The following is a 14,074-nucleotide window of genomic DNA, read 5'->3' on the forward strand; positions in this document are numbered from 1 at the left end:
AATTCTTCTGGACTGGGGTCGTTGGCTATATTTAGAGGGGCCTGTTATATTGAAGTGCCTTCAGACCTGTCTGCCTCAATCGTCCTGTGTTCACCAGGCTGTCCAGTGGGTTCACTTTGCTCATTTCTCCTGAAAAAGGATGGATCCCCAGAGCTTGAAGGAAGATCTGCGTCTATTCCAGAGTACATTGCTTCAAGATGGACTGAAAGAGCTTCTGAATGAGAACAAACTGATAGACTGTGTGCTTAAGATTGGTGACAGGAGCATCCCCTGCCACCGGCTGATTCTAGCTGCGTGTAGTCCTTATTTCCGTGAACTTTATTTTTCAGAGGATGGAGGGGAACCAGACGAAAAGGAGACTGTTCTGGAAAATCTGGACCCTAGTATTATGGAGAATATTGTGAACTACATGTACTCAGCTGAGATTGACATCAATGAGAGCAACGTTCAAGATATTTTGGTAGTGGCAAATCGCTTCCAGATCCCCTCTGTGTTCACAGTGTGCATTAACTACCTTCAGAAGCAGCTGTCACAGAGAAACTGCCTGGCTGTCTACAGACTAGGCTTGATGCTCAGCTGCCCCAGACTGGCAGTGGCTGCAAGGGACTACATAGCTGAGCGCTTTGAGCTTTTGTCCAAAGAAGCAGAATTCATCGAGCTTGCCCCACATGAATTGTTTGCAATAATTGGAGCAGATGCCCTTAACATAGGAAAGGAAGAGGCAGTGTACGAGATATTGATGAAATGGGTTAAAAAAGACAAAGCAAATCGGACAAAAAGCTTGGGTGAGGCCTTTGACTGCATCCGTTTCCGTTTACTACCAGAAAAGTTCTTCAAAGAAAAAGTGGAGAAGGATGAAATCTTTAAGTCTGATTCTGAGATACAGAAAAAAATCAAAGTCATCAAAGAGGCCTTTGCGGGTAAGCTTCCTGAAGTTAAGAAGAGTCCTGATGGAAATGAGGAAGAGAAGCTGCCTGGTTATTTAAACGATACCCGCAGGTATGGCATGTATGCTAAAGACATGTTGCTGATGGTGAGTGACGCAGCGGCTGTGGCCTATGACGGACAGGAGAATGAGTGCTATCTGGCAGCAATGTCTGAGCAGGTCCCACGAAACCATGTCAGCCTGGTGACAAAGAAGGGAAACCTGTACATCCTAGGAGGACTTTTTGTGGATGAAGAAGAAAAACAGAATCCACTGCAGTGCTACTTCTACCAGGTATTGTGTTCATTTATCTAACCTTTTTATTATCATATGACACAGATGCAGAATAAACATGTTCCTTCAGGCAAATTGGTCAATGTTTAAGTTGTAAATTTAACTTCCATGTCTCTCAGAACATTTTTAATAATCCATTTTGTTCACGCTGTAAGTCCATTTCAGGTGTGGAAAGTAGAGATGAGCGATATACCAAATATAATTTTGCGATTTAGATTTTTTATTTATTTTTTAAATTCATGTGAACCTAATCTCAGTATATTCGCTTTAATCACAGCCATTTTCTACTACTGAAAGTTCACACTACACCTTGATTGGCTAAATTGACCCATCACTCAAGAGTAAAGCTGATCACCGGGAGAAATCTGTGTCCGAGTATGATGAGCTACATTGCAATAAACACTGAATCACATTATGACGATCTTCCAAAAATAGCAGATTGTCACAAAGATCAGATCACTAACTTATTTTTATATCCCCCAGCCCCAGAGGAAATATTGCTTTTACTTTTTAACCCCACATCTCAAACAAATGGAGAAAGCAAATTCGATTGTGAACTTCAAGATTTTGTTTGTATTTCTAGGCAATAAAGTGATTTTTGAAATTGCATTCATTTTTAAATTACCTGATAACTTTGACTCAATTTGATTTCAGTTGGACAGTCTTGGCTGTCAGTGGGTTGCTTTACCACCAATGTCTTCTCCACGGTGTCTGTTTGCTCTGGGAGATGTGGACAACCTAATCTTTGCTGTAGCTGGTAAAGACTTACAGACAGATGAGTCGCAGGACACAGTCATGTGCTATGATACGGAGTAAGTTTAGTGCTTTTTATTTTAAAACAGTCCATGTGTTAGAGTGAGAGTGTGTGAGAGTAAGCTGACCCTCATTGTTTTTATTGCTAGAATAATGAAGTGGAGCGAGTCAAAGAAGTTACCTTTGAAGATCCACGGCCACAGTGTTGTCTCTGAGAATGGGTTGGTTTACTGTATGGGAGGAAAAACAGATGACAAGTAAGTAAACCATAATACACAAATCATATTTTATATTTAACAAAACATATTTTTATATATCTGAATTGTGTTATCGAAACTGTTAAAGTAAAACAATCAACAAGATGTTTGCATACAACCACAAGAAGGCAGAGTGGAAAGAGTTGGCTGCAATGAAAACTCCAAGATCTATGTTTGGAGCAGTTATCCACAAAGGGAAGATCATAGTGGCAGGAGGAGTCAATGAAGAAGGCCTCAATTCTGCGTGTGAAGCCTACGATTTTGGAGCCAACAAGTAGGTGCCTATAAAAGGTTTTTATTACTCACATCCACTACAGATGACTTACCAATGTGATGTGCAGGTGGTCACCCTTCCCGGACTTCCCCCAGGAGCGGAGTTCAGTCAACCTGGTGAGCTGCAGTGGGCTGCTGTACGCTGTAGGAGGCTTCGCCATGGTGGTGAATGAGGACAAAGAGTGCACTCCTAGTGAAATGATAGATATTTGGCTGTAAGTGTTGATTATAATAGTGTCAATGGGCTTATGCAATGTAGTGACCAACACTTTATCCCTAGGTATGAAGAGGACAAGAAGCAGTGGAGTGGTCTCATTAAAGAGATGCGTTATGCGTCTGGAGCATCCTGTGTGTCAATGCACTTGAATCCAGCCAAAATGCCAAAAATGTAAAATTATGAAAAAAATATATTATCTTGTTTGTACAGTACACACGTTTTTTGAGGACTGCATTTACAGCAACACCAGAAGTAACAGACTGTTTTTCATTATTTTTAGTAATTGAAGACTTATGCACATCTGTTCATGATTTACTTTATAAATATATGCAGTGATAAACATTTAACAGTCCTTTTGTCATGAAAGAGGTATAACTGTAGGTCTCTTTGATAAAAAATATATTTTCAACAACAAAGCACGATGTGATTCTTTCCAAACAAAATGTAACATTATTCAGAACATTTCCCTAATATTTTTTTCTTTAAGTAATTCTTCCAAGCCTCCGGTGTTGAAAGCTCCATAGAGTTCCATTCAAAGTGAGGAATCTGTAAAGACAATAATGTCAAGTGTGTCTTTTCGTGTGACTGTAATGCAACACAGTCATTTTTATGCTACGGTCTTACCTGAACAACACAATATCCCAAAATTTCCAAATGCCTCTTCCGCATCAAGGCTTCTCCTTTCATGTGATGAGAGTTTTTACAGAAGGATTTTGAGTCATGAAAATCCACAGCAACTCTAAGGCATAACAGAGAAACACCTTTAACCTGCTGCAGACATGCTGGTCGAGATTTTTTTTAAATTTACAAATGTGTTTCTACCTCTGAGCACCAGGGGGCAGCTCGTCCCTTGTGTTTGAGTTGGACTCGGCTTCCCACTGAACCTGCCCTCTGTCAGGAATCTGCAGGGAGCTTAGTTCAGTGTAAGGCAGAGGTTTCAACTCCTTGTCCAGTATGCACTCAAAATCTACAGACAACATGGCATCGTTTGACTTTTACCATTAATAATATATGAACATGGGACACAAATGATGCCAAGTGTAAGACAATGTTAAATCATATGTTACTTACCAACTGTATAGAAATAAGGAGTGACAACAGCTGTCCTCACATAGTTAATTCCACCAAGAATTTCGCCCAGCAATTTATGAATCTGCTGCACATTGCTGACTGTCCCCTTTCCTAGAAAACAAGGCATTTAGACAAACATTTTAAGGACTGGTGTTCCTGCTGACTGGGGCCATCTGGAAGTGACAGTCGGGGAAATCTATCAGAACAACTGCAATGGATTATCAATGGCTAACACACCAAATTTGGGGGAAAGAAAATATTTAGGAGCACAATCCTAGAACACATTTGTTTTGGAAGAATCCCATTTTGTTTAACATCTCAACCCCCGCCTGAACCGAGGGTATTCTCTCCAGTTTTGATTTACCCAAATCTAAAAGCTTCTTGAAAAAAAGAAAATGAGACAAAAACGAGGATGAAAACGCAGCAAAAGAGCATCACAAACATGAGAATACAATGCAATGAAAAAGTGACCAAAAAAAGCAATAGAAAAGTGACAAAAACAGAAGAGCAACAAAATGGTGAGAAAGAAAATATGAAAACGTGACAATAACACAACATAAAAGTGAAAAAAAGAAACACAACAAAAAAGCAATGAATAAAAAAAGTCATAAAAGTGGGACGAGGGACGAGAAAGATTTGCTTTGATGAGTTTTGTCGGTGTTGGCTTTCAAATTTCAAACAGTGGCCTATAGGCTGTCAAGAAGCTTTTAGATTTGGACTGAACTAGAGAAAATGCACCTGGTAAAGGGGTTAAAATGAGGTTTATCTATAACTCAATAGGAAGGGCTACAAGGTTGGTAATCCAAGTTTTACATTTAAATATTGTACCATTTTTTTTAAGCCGCAGACAGTAGCGCTCATGAAACCAGGGAACTTGATACTCAGGACACTCCAGGCACACGGCTCGATTCAGCTCCATCAGTCGCCGTCGAACACGCATGTTGACGATTTCAGGAAGGACTGCAGAGATACCAGCAGGCGATAACTATTGTTAGTTATGTATTTTTTTGCCCCATTTGTTTCATTGTACAGGACAGCACATGACGAAAAAGGGTGAAGCGCAGGGGAGAACCCACGACACTGAGGTCACTCAAAACAAGAGTTCTGCCATAAGAGCTACAGCCTTCACCACTAGCCTATCGACAGCACATAACAATTCTATTTAACACGTTTACAGAAACAGAAAACTTACTTTCTAACTGAGAATCTAGCTTTCCCAAAAAGTCAATACTGAAAATTTCCTTGACAAGTTCCTCAGGAAAACAATTTGCCAGAGCCAAAGTGTGGCCCAAAAAAACCAGCAGATGAGGGTCAAACATACCTATAAAAAGTTGTATACGTTAGTGAAAATGTTATTACAAAATATTTGATTTGCACAATTTTTCTTACCAAAATTTGGAGTAAAAAGCTGAATACATGCATCGTACATGTCCTCTACTTTGACAGAATCATAATTTAGGACAGAAAATGGTAGCAATGTTGCATAGGTTGCAGAATAGTGAAACTTGAAAAAAGACAGGGAAAAAAATGTTTGTCATTACAGTTAATAGACAAAAGACAATGTATGTGCTTACTTACTCTATCAATGTCTTTAACCACAACATTTGCGATGTGCTCCATCAGCAGAGGGCTGAGGAGATTTATTCTGGTGAGAAACATGCTTAGTTCTGGCACATTTTCCCAGTTTATTTGATACATCAGTCTCTCGAGTGTCACCATTGTAGCTTCAGTTAACATTTCCTCGAACCATTCCCCAGTCACATGTTTGAGCTCCTCGAGGAACGTGTCGAGACAATCTACAGTCTGGATTCTCTCCTGGCCATAGCGGTTAAGGGCCTGCAGTAGACGTACGTACTTCCTGGGGGTGTGATGGTGGTATGAGGGATCATTGCGAACCCATTTGGCAACAGCGATTGAAATATTGTTGAGGTCATTGAGGTTGCACTGAGGCACCACAGCCTCTATTCGTGCAATAAGGCTCTCATCCACACGAGGAGAAGGCAGCAATGACAGGACACGGGCAAGCATGGCCACTTCATAAGGCAACACACTACCCTGTAAGAAGCTGTACAAAAAAAGCAATACATATTTAATAGGTATATTAATATATACCGAAGCTGGTTTGTTAGATGTACTGTATTAAACACTCACTTGGTCAAGATTGATCTTAGTTTACTGTAGAGCTCAGGGTTTTGGTACTGCAACAGAAAAAGTGCTTGTGTGATTCTGACCACTTCCATCGGTCTGTAGACATGGAGGTTTCTTTGGATTACTGCAGCAATTCTGAAAAATGACATAGTATTTCTCTAATTCATTTATTAATGCAGATTTTATATTCAATTGAGAGATCAAATTACTTGTTCATAAGACTGAGGTTTCTGCTCTGAATCTCTTCTAATCCTTCAGCAATAAGCACTGCCTGTTGTGCATTGAATTCATCCGCCAGTAAGAGAACAGTATCCTCCAACCTAAAATGGAAATTATGATTTAAGAAAGATTGTGCATAGTATGTGTTCACAGAAATAACACAGTGCTTTACTTACCCTTGTCTTATCTCTGGACCGGCTAAAGGAGACAGTGCCACAAACAGTTTGGTGAAGGAGAATGGGTCAGTGCTTGAATCGATTAGTTCAGTGAGTTGTTGTTTTGCTGCGAGCTTGAAGTCATAGTTATTGAATTGTAGCGACTGATAAAGGCCCGATATGATGCTGATGTCCTCTGCATCCATTCTAGATATGCTTCTCAGAAGGATTCTATTGCATTTCTCAATCATTGGTCGGTGGTTGTGCTTGATGGTACGTAAAAACTGAACCACCCTCCGCGCGTTATTGTAATTTAACGGGTCCATGGTATCCAATAAAGTATCTACTTTTTCAATGAGAGCATCCCGTAGCCATGGAGACACCAGGGAGCACATACTGATCATCATTGTTGTCAAAATCCTGAAATCCACAAAGAAAAATGGTGAGAAGAAAACCAAAAAGACATGTATACGACATGCATCCACTAACAACTGACCTTGCATCATCAATAGATGACAGATTTTGAGCCAAAATGTTTGTGATTTGCCCCATAAGAGGGCTGTGGTGTAGATGCTGATTACCGAGGCAGACTGAAAATTTCGAAAGGGATTTCATTGGGAGCCTAAAAAACGTTCAAACACAAAGAAACATTAACAAAGTATATGGTGAAAGTTTCTTTTGTCAATCTTAAATGTCACTGATACGTTACTTGTCCAAACGCAACGAAGCTTCACACACCAGCTGCTGTATCAGGGAATCATGATGATCAACATTTAATCTACCGGAAGACAAAAAAATATTCTCAAACTATATTTTGTAGATGATACTTTAAATTGCACACGGAGTTGTTTTTTTACCTGAGAAAACTGTACAGTGTATCAACCAACATTAAATCGTCCATTAGAACAATTTTGTTCTCTGCTAAAACCCGCAGTGTTAAAAACTGTGGATGACTCTTGATGAGATCCACAGTTCGGAGCATCTCTGGTTTCTCTTTCTGAAACTGCCAAAGGATCCCCACAGCCTTGCAAACATGATCAACTGTAAGTTTAGCTTTATTCTTTCCTACAACATCAAAAACATGGTCTTCATTGCAACAAACACGCAACTGCTCCAGAAGCAGGTCTTGCTTCACTGTCCCACTGTGAAGCAGTCTTCTGAGGCAGGAATTCACACACTGCAGACGAAACATCACTCAAATAGGTGAGGCTGAGGCACACACTGAAAGGTTCATTGTTCCAGACTTCCAGACAAAGTTGTCGTGGGACCTATGTTAAAGACAAACAGGGTTCAGACAAATGTACTTCGACATGGAACACATTAGCCATATGTAGTTACCCAACATGAATGATCAGTTACCTTTTTATTATTACTATTATCATTATCATTACTATTATTATTATTATTTGATCTTAATTTAACCAGGAAAGTCCTACTGAGATCAGGAATCCTATTTCCAGGGGAGTCTTGGCCCCAGAGGGAAACCTATTGTACATATTGGAAACTTAGGGGGAGAACATGCAAACTTACAGAAAGGGGATCGAAACCGGGACCTTCTTGCTGTGAGCAATTTCTAGATTTAAAACGTATTAACTTTTGAAAATAGATGTCGAAATTTTGTATTGTTGGCTGAAACTTCAAATTCCATTTGACGAATGAGAATTATATTTGTCAGCATTTACATTTCACAATGTAGAATGTTTAGAAAAACTCAAAGCCCTCCAGTGTTGGATAACCTAAACATGTGGTAGCCTCAGACAATTCCATTTACTTGTGCTCAGAAAAATAATCTCTAAGGTGTCACAACCATTTACTGCACATAAAGATTTAAAACGGAAAACACACCCTGGCAAATGTCGACAAGAAAGGCACAATGACTGACTTGTAAAATGTATGAAAGTCAAATGTACCTAGCATGTGTGCTCTGTGAGTGCTGCAAGCGTCTTCCGTAATCAAAATGTCACGTCCGTATGGGTTTTTTTTTTTGTCCGCAGTTTGGATTTTCAGGCAGCATCTTCAAATAATTATGTTTGTAAAAAATATTCATTCTATATTTGGTTTCTGTTCAAAGTTAGAAAAAAAATTTCATTGTGATTTAAGAAACGATATTGACACAGTATGGAGATATAGATCATTTAAGAATCCAATCCCTTTTTGCAAATATCAGGGAAGCAGCAACCTAGCACCTCTCTGCTGCGTGCAGTGCCTTGACGTCCCTGCCGCGCCATCTTTGGAAAACATTGAGCTGGTCACTGAATGAAACTATTTTAACGCTTTTACATCGCAGCCAGCTGCATGGAGTAATATAATTAGTTCGTCAGGTGATATGATTTCCAAAAACTCTTAGTTCATCACAATTATTTTACTTATAGTCCCTCGAAAGAACAGTCATAGAATGTACTGGGAAAACGAGCCCTGATGAGGGCTAGCATAGCCTGCTAATGCTAACTCAGGCCTAGCGTTGAAATTTTGTGAATTTTAAAATGTGTATTATCAAGTGCATATACAGCTTCTATTGCGTTTTGCATGCTATTTTTTGGAAAGTTGTTCCACATTAAATTTAGCTTAAATACAGGCAGACATAGTTTTAAGCATCATCGCTTTTCTTTGACAAACTATGTAAATATTTTGCTTTGTATTTACTGAAATATTTTGTCGTTGCTACTCTGTTGACTCTGTTGACTGCAGATTGCTTCTAGAAAAGCGGTGTTGAAAATGGGGGTGAAGGCTCAGCGCCCTCGATGCTTCATGGATGTCGCAATTGGGAATGTTTTAGGTATTTTGTGGTATATGTTTACTCTATTCTTTTGTCACAGTGACTTTCTAAATCACTAATTTCTGTGGTCTTTCAGTCGGTAGAATTGTGGTGGAATTATTTTCGGACGTCTGTCCCAAAACATGTGAAAACTTCAGGTGTCTTTGCACAGGTAGAAAAAAAAACACACATCAAAATGTATTTGGACACTTTGATTTAACTGACCTCTATATTCAGGTGAAAAGGGAGTTGGTAAAGGAACTCAGAAACCTCTACACTACAAAGGATGTCTATTCCATCGTATTGTTAAAGATTTTATGATTCAAGGAGGAGACTTTAGTGAAGGTGAGTTTGAAAAGGGCACATGGCACTGCACATTCGACACCTTTTTGATGTTTAATGTTAGAACTTTCTCAAAGACAATACTTTTGTGTCTGATCTTTCATAGGAAATGGAAGAGGCGGTGAATCTATCTATGGAGGCTTTTTTGAAGGTAAAGGGAGCTGCTGCCAGACCTGTCAGTTGTTTCCAACTCAGCTTTGGCGTCAAGATGGAAGTACAATCTTGTGCTTTTCCCCTAGATGAAAGCTTCGAAGTTAAACACAATAAGGACTATCTGCTGTCTATGGCCAACAGGGGCAAAGATACAAATGGATCACAGTTTTTCATGTAGGTATTACAGCCTGACTTGGGCATCATCCACATATGTCGATGACGTTGTTGAGATCTAATTTTCTTCTCTCTGCTTTTCTGACATAATAGAACAACAAAACCCACACCGCATCTTGATGGGTAAGAGTGTAGTTTAAGATGTTTTATTGTAATTATATATCCTTTTATGCAGGTGGTTATTGTTGATTGTTATTTTATTGTATTTCAAGTGTTCATGTGGTATTTGGCCATGTGATCTCTGGTCAAGAGGTTGTTCAAACCATGGAAAACCAAAAAACTGATCCTAATAGCAAACCGTATGCTGATGTGAAAGTGTTGAACTGTGGAGAACTTATCCCCAAATCAAAAGGTTTGTAAATTAAGCTTGGTCGCAATCAAAGAACCTTGATGTTATAAACTGAACGGTTTTACCAACAAATGTGTATCCACAGCAAAAAAAGAAGGAAAGAAGAAAAAACATGGCTCGTCTGGATCCAGCGGTAGTTCCAGTGAATCTGAGAGCTCAGATTCATCGTCTGATTCTGAAGAGTCTGAAAAAGAGTCCAAGAAGAAAAAGAAAAAGACTAAGAAGCAAAAGAAAAATAAGAAGAAGCAAAAGAAAACAAAGTGCGTATTTGACTTTTTGCTACTTGTTTGAATGGTACTTATCAGTGTGGGTGTTCTGTGGAACCACAAAATAATCACAGGGGTGTTTCAATCCCTTTGGTCATAAAAAGCTACTAAGTCATTTAAAGCGTAACTTCTATTACATAAAGTCTTTACCAGTTATGATGGTAATTTGTGATCTCTGCTGTCTGTTTTTACGATGTTAACTTCAATTTTCTAATAGGTCAGAAGCTGCCAGTGCAGATGAGAAAGAGGAGGAGCAAATTGTTTCTTCTACAGTGCGTCCAGAGGAGATTCCTCCCATCCCAGAAAACAGATTCCTTATGAGACGAAGCCCCCAACAAACGGAGAAGAACGATGAGCCTAAAAAGGAGCAGCGGAATAAGGAGGAAAGACCAAGAAGGTACCGTTAAAAAAAGGAAAAAAAGAAAAATCAGACATAAATGTACTTGTTTTTCCCTCCATCAGTACTGGCCTACCCTATAATGCAGCATATAACAGAAGACTGGTCATGACTCGCTCAGGAAGAAAGATAAAAGGCCGGGGACCCAGGGTAAGAGCAAGTCTGCATCGTCATGTAGATCATCTAATTTTATTAGGTTGCTCTGATAAAAGTTTTGAATTACATGTTTGTCTTTTAGCGTTATCGAACCCCCTCCCGTTCTCGATCGAGGTCCAGAGATCGATTTAGACATAGTGAAACTCCTCCCCACTGGCGACAGGAAATGCAACGCCAGAGAATGAGAGCTGTTACTGGGGAGCGATGGATCAAAGGGGACAGGTAGATCATCAAAGTTCTGTTACGTGTGTGGCCTGTGCCAGAAACCTAATTTTTGCCTTAAGAGATAATTTGAAAAGAACAAAACCTCAACCAGGCAAAACCCAGATAGATTTCAGTGCAGATAACTGAGATCGATCTGGAATGGCTCATATTGAAATAGTTTGAGAGGAAGATGAACTTGTAAGATGAGATTTTGCTGCTGATTGAATCAAACATTTGATTTGATTTTAGGCAATCACAGCTCAAGTCAAAATAACGCTACGATTGCAAATCCATAAAATATTTACCGGTAGTTAAAAAGCAAAAAAAAGGTTTCTGGTGTTTGTTTGTAGCAGGTTTCCTTTTTGTTTTTCTGGGAGCCATCCTGTGATGAAACGGCAAAGAAGGCCAGTACAGTGTTGCAGTGGCTGGCGCTTGTTCCTCACAGAAAGCAGGTCCTGGGTTTGATCCGCAGGCCTAACGGGGCCTTTCTGTGTGGAGGAAGCCAACAGTGGTGCAAATTGAAACAAATCAGAGCTGCTTTTGTGTGTCTTTGTGAACTCTGGAGAATTCAACTTGCAGCGCAAAGTAAACCTAGCCTGGCAAGTCCAGAATGATCACCAATCAATCAATTTTAAGTAATTTAATTTGATGTATATTTTTTTAAATCTCTCAAATAGCCTGTTGTTATGTATTATTAGAGTTAAGGTTTCAATCATAGACATGTATAGAAATATATTTATTATTCGCCCGATGTGGGTTTTTCTCAGGCCGATGCCAATATGCACGTTGATATTTTTGGACATATTTTTAAAAATGTCTCATCTATAATCCTTTGACAGCAGGGGGCGCTGTATATTCATGTTTAGTAGGTGCTTCAGAGGACGCTCAAAAATCAGCTCTTTTCTTGTGCAAAGAAAAGGGAACTCTATATTACTTTCAATTACGGAGATATTGGCCTTTTTCCATCGGCCGATATCCTAATATCAGCGGCTGATATATTGGTCGGGCCGTACTTTGTTCCGCCCTAGAAATGTTGTTAATGTAACCAGACTCTGGTACAGCGGCAAGTCTGGATGATTTTAGGCAAAAGTAATGTATTTCTAACTTGTTGGTAAATGTACCCCGTCTCCTTACAGAAGTGACATCAATGACCGCAAGGAAGAGGAGTCAAAAAAAGAGAGACGGTCATCCAATGCAAAGAAAGATGCGGAAGAGGGTAAAAAGGCCAAGAAATCAAGGAATCACAGATCCAAGAGCGCAGAAGATGATACTGTGGATAAAGATGGAAAGCATGGCCAACACAAGAAAAGGGCAGAAAGTCGCAGTAAAAGCCGTGAGAAAAAGAGGTCAAAAAGCAGAGATAAGGGACACAAACACAAAGCTGATGAGAAAAAGGCACGGTCCCGAAGCAAAGACAGAGAGGACTCTAAGAAAGAGAAGCACACAGAATCCGATCATGGGAAAGAAAAAACTAAACATGATGAATCTGGAAAAAAACATAGAGATGACGTGAAAGGAAGAAACGGTGAAAGAACTAGATCAAAGTCATGTAGTAAGGACAAAACCGTAAAAGATCGGCACAGATCTAGCAGCAGAAACAGGAGTAAGAGTGGCCGTGCCCAATCGAGAGACAAAGAAGACAGGCGGGACAGAGACAGGGGAAGGAATCGCAGCAGAAGTCGAGACCGTCGACGAGATAGTGACAGGGAAACTAAGAGGAGAGAGTCATCCCGAAGCAGAGCCCATCGAGGGAGAAGTTCAGATAGAAGTAAGACAAGGGATGCTCACCGGAGCAGGCGCTCTCGCAGCAAGAGTGATAAAAGAGAGTCTAGTAAAAACCGCTCTTCTCACAGGAAGGATAAAGAACGAGAATCTGGCAACCACAAGAGACGAAATCACAGCAGCAGCAGCAGCAGCTCTGACAGTGATAGAGGGAAAAAAAAGAGCCGTAAGAGCCCTGATAGCAAATCCAAAGATAAAAGGAGCCCAGAAAAGCAAAAGCCAGACAGTACTAGAGGCAGAAATCACAGTAAAAGACATAGTTCTTCTAGCTCAAGTTCTGACAGTGACTGATATGGCACGTCCCATTAAAAGAAAACACATTTTTGTATCCCATACTGCAGCATCACTTTCTTTTTCAATCTAGTGCTTTTAAGAAGAGCAAGCAACTGCTCCATTTCATTCAAAATATACTCTAAACCAAACTGCAATGCAAATATGTTATTTTGCATTGGTTTTTAGTTTGGTGTGTAACAGACGTGTGACTTCCCACATGTACTGAGGTAATGAATGTGAGCACTAAGAATAAACCGTCTCACTTATGGTAAGATGGAGCTGTGTTTCTGCAACGTCAGGATTCAGTTTGTGGATTACGGATTTTATTTGGAGGTTGTTTTAATTGTTTTGTGACGAGAAAATGAAAACCCAACTGTTTTACTGCAGCTTTTAAATTATTCTCGTTTTTTTTTTTTACTTTTCTCATTTGAGCTCTGTTGGTTGGGAGAAGTACTTTTTGTCATTTTTAAAATACAAACTAAAGAAATATTTTGCTGCATGTTGTATTCTTTTTGTCATTTTGATAATTTGTGAACCCTTAACTTTTGTATTTCCACAACATTGTACTGTAATCGTGTTTGTAAATCAGATGACAATGTGGACAATTTGTAAAGAAAAAAAAATGGTCAAAGTAGATTGGAAAATGCCTTTACGGTGCTGAGAAACGAATTAAACTGTGCCGTCTTGATTTTAAACAATATGTTGTTTTACCAACTCTCTGTTCAGACTTTTGATGCCCACAAGAACAGGTTTCATTTGAGGAGGTCATTTGCAAAACTGGGTCAATACCAAAAAATAAAACAGCTTAGGTTACTCTTGGCATAGTGCTGATTTTTACTTTTTTAAAAGTCAGTTTGTTTTAATAATTTTATGTGGAAATGAGACATATCTATTTTTGTGGCAACAAAATC

At 39.4% G+C, this 14,074-nt stretch overlaps 3 protein-coding genes across 3 annotated transcripts; 2 read left to right on the forward strand and 1 right to left on the reverse strand.

The window, feature by feature from the left end:
• Nucleotides 1–139: 139 nt before the first annotated feature.
• On the forward strand, nucleotides 140–2,894 carry klhl41a (kelch-like family member 41a; the record flags this gene model as incomplete). The annotated part of the gene is made up of 6 exons (XM_079563780.1): nucleotides 140–1,219; nucleotides 1,874–2,031; nucleotides 2,122–2,229; nucleotides 2,318–2,503; nucleotides 2,571–2,717; nucleotides 2,783–2,894. The coding sequence occupies 6 exons, from the start codon at nucleotides 140–142 to the stop codon at nucleotides 2,892–2,894; spliced, it is 1,791 nt and encodes a 596-aa protein (XP_079419906.1).
• Nucleotides 2,895–3,169: 275 nt separating this feature from the next.
• fastkd1 (FAST kinase domains 1) lies at nucleotides 3,170–7,561 on the reverse strand (the record flags this gene model as incomplete). The annotated part of the gene is made up of 14 exons (XM_079562637.1): nucleotides 7,170–7,561; nucleotides 7,022–7,090; nucleotides 6,809–6,934; nucleotides 6,334–6,732; nucleotides 6,148–6,258; nucleotides 5,942–6,073; nucleotides 5,369–5,855; nucleotides 5,180–5,294; nucleotides 4,983–5,111; nucleotides 4,619–4,750; nucleotides 3,791–3,901; nucleotides 3,542–3,686; nucleotides 3,344–3,458; nucleotides 3,170–3,265 (listed from the first exon to the last, which is right to left on the reverse strand). The coding sequence occupies exons 1-14, from the start codon at nucleotides 7,502–7,504 to the stop codon at nucleotides 3,170–3,172; spliced, it is 2,502 nt and encodes an 833-aa protein (XP_079418763.1). The 5' UTR covers nucleotides 7,505–7,561.
• A 957-nt stretch (nucleotides 7,562–8,518) lies between these two features.
• On the forward strand, nucleotides 8,519–13,353 carry ppig (peptidylprolyl isomerase G (cyclophilin G)). Its single transcript, XM_079562712.1, has 13 exons — nucleotides 8,519–8,633; nucleotides 9,001–9,088; nucleotides 9,165–9,239; nucleotides 9,305–9,412; nucleotides 9,516–9,560; nucleotides 9,649–9,736; nucleotides 9,830–9,859; nucleotides 9,949–10,088; nucleotides 10,171–10,345; nucleotides 10,569–10,748; nucleotides 10,814–10,898; nucleotides 10,987–11,126; nucleotides 12,245–13,353. Exons 2-13 carry the CDS (start codon nucleotides 9,028–9,030, stop codon nucleotides 13,179–13,181), a joined length of 2,064 nt encoding a protein of 687 aa, XP_079418838.1. The 5' UTR covers nucleotides 8,519–8,633; nucleotides 9,001–9,027; the 3' UTR covers nucleotides 13,182–13,353.
• Nucleotides 13,354–14,074: the final 721 nt, after the last annotated feature.

Source organism: Gobius niger (genome assembly GCF_951799975.1).
Source record: "Gobius niger genome assembly, chromosome: 9".
Lineage (NCBI taxonomy): Eukaryota > Metazoa > Chordata > Actinopteri > Gobiiformes > Gobiidae > Gobius > Gobius niger.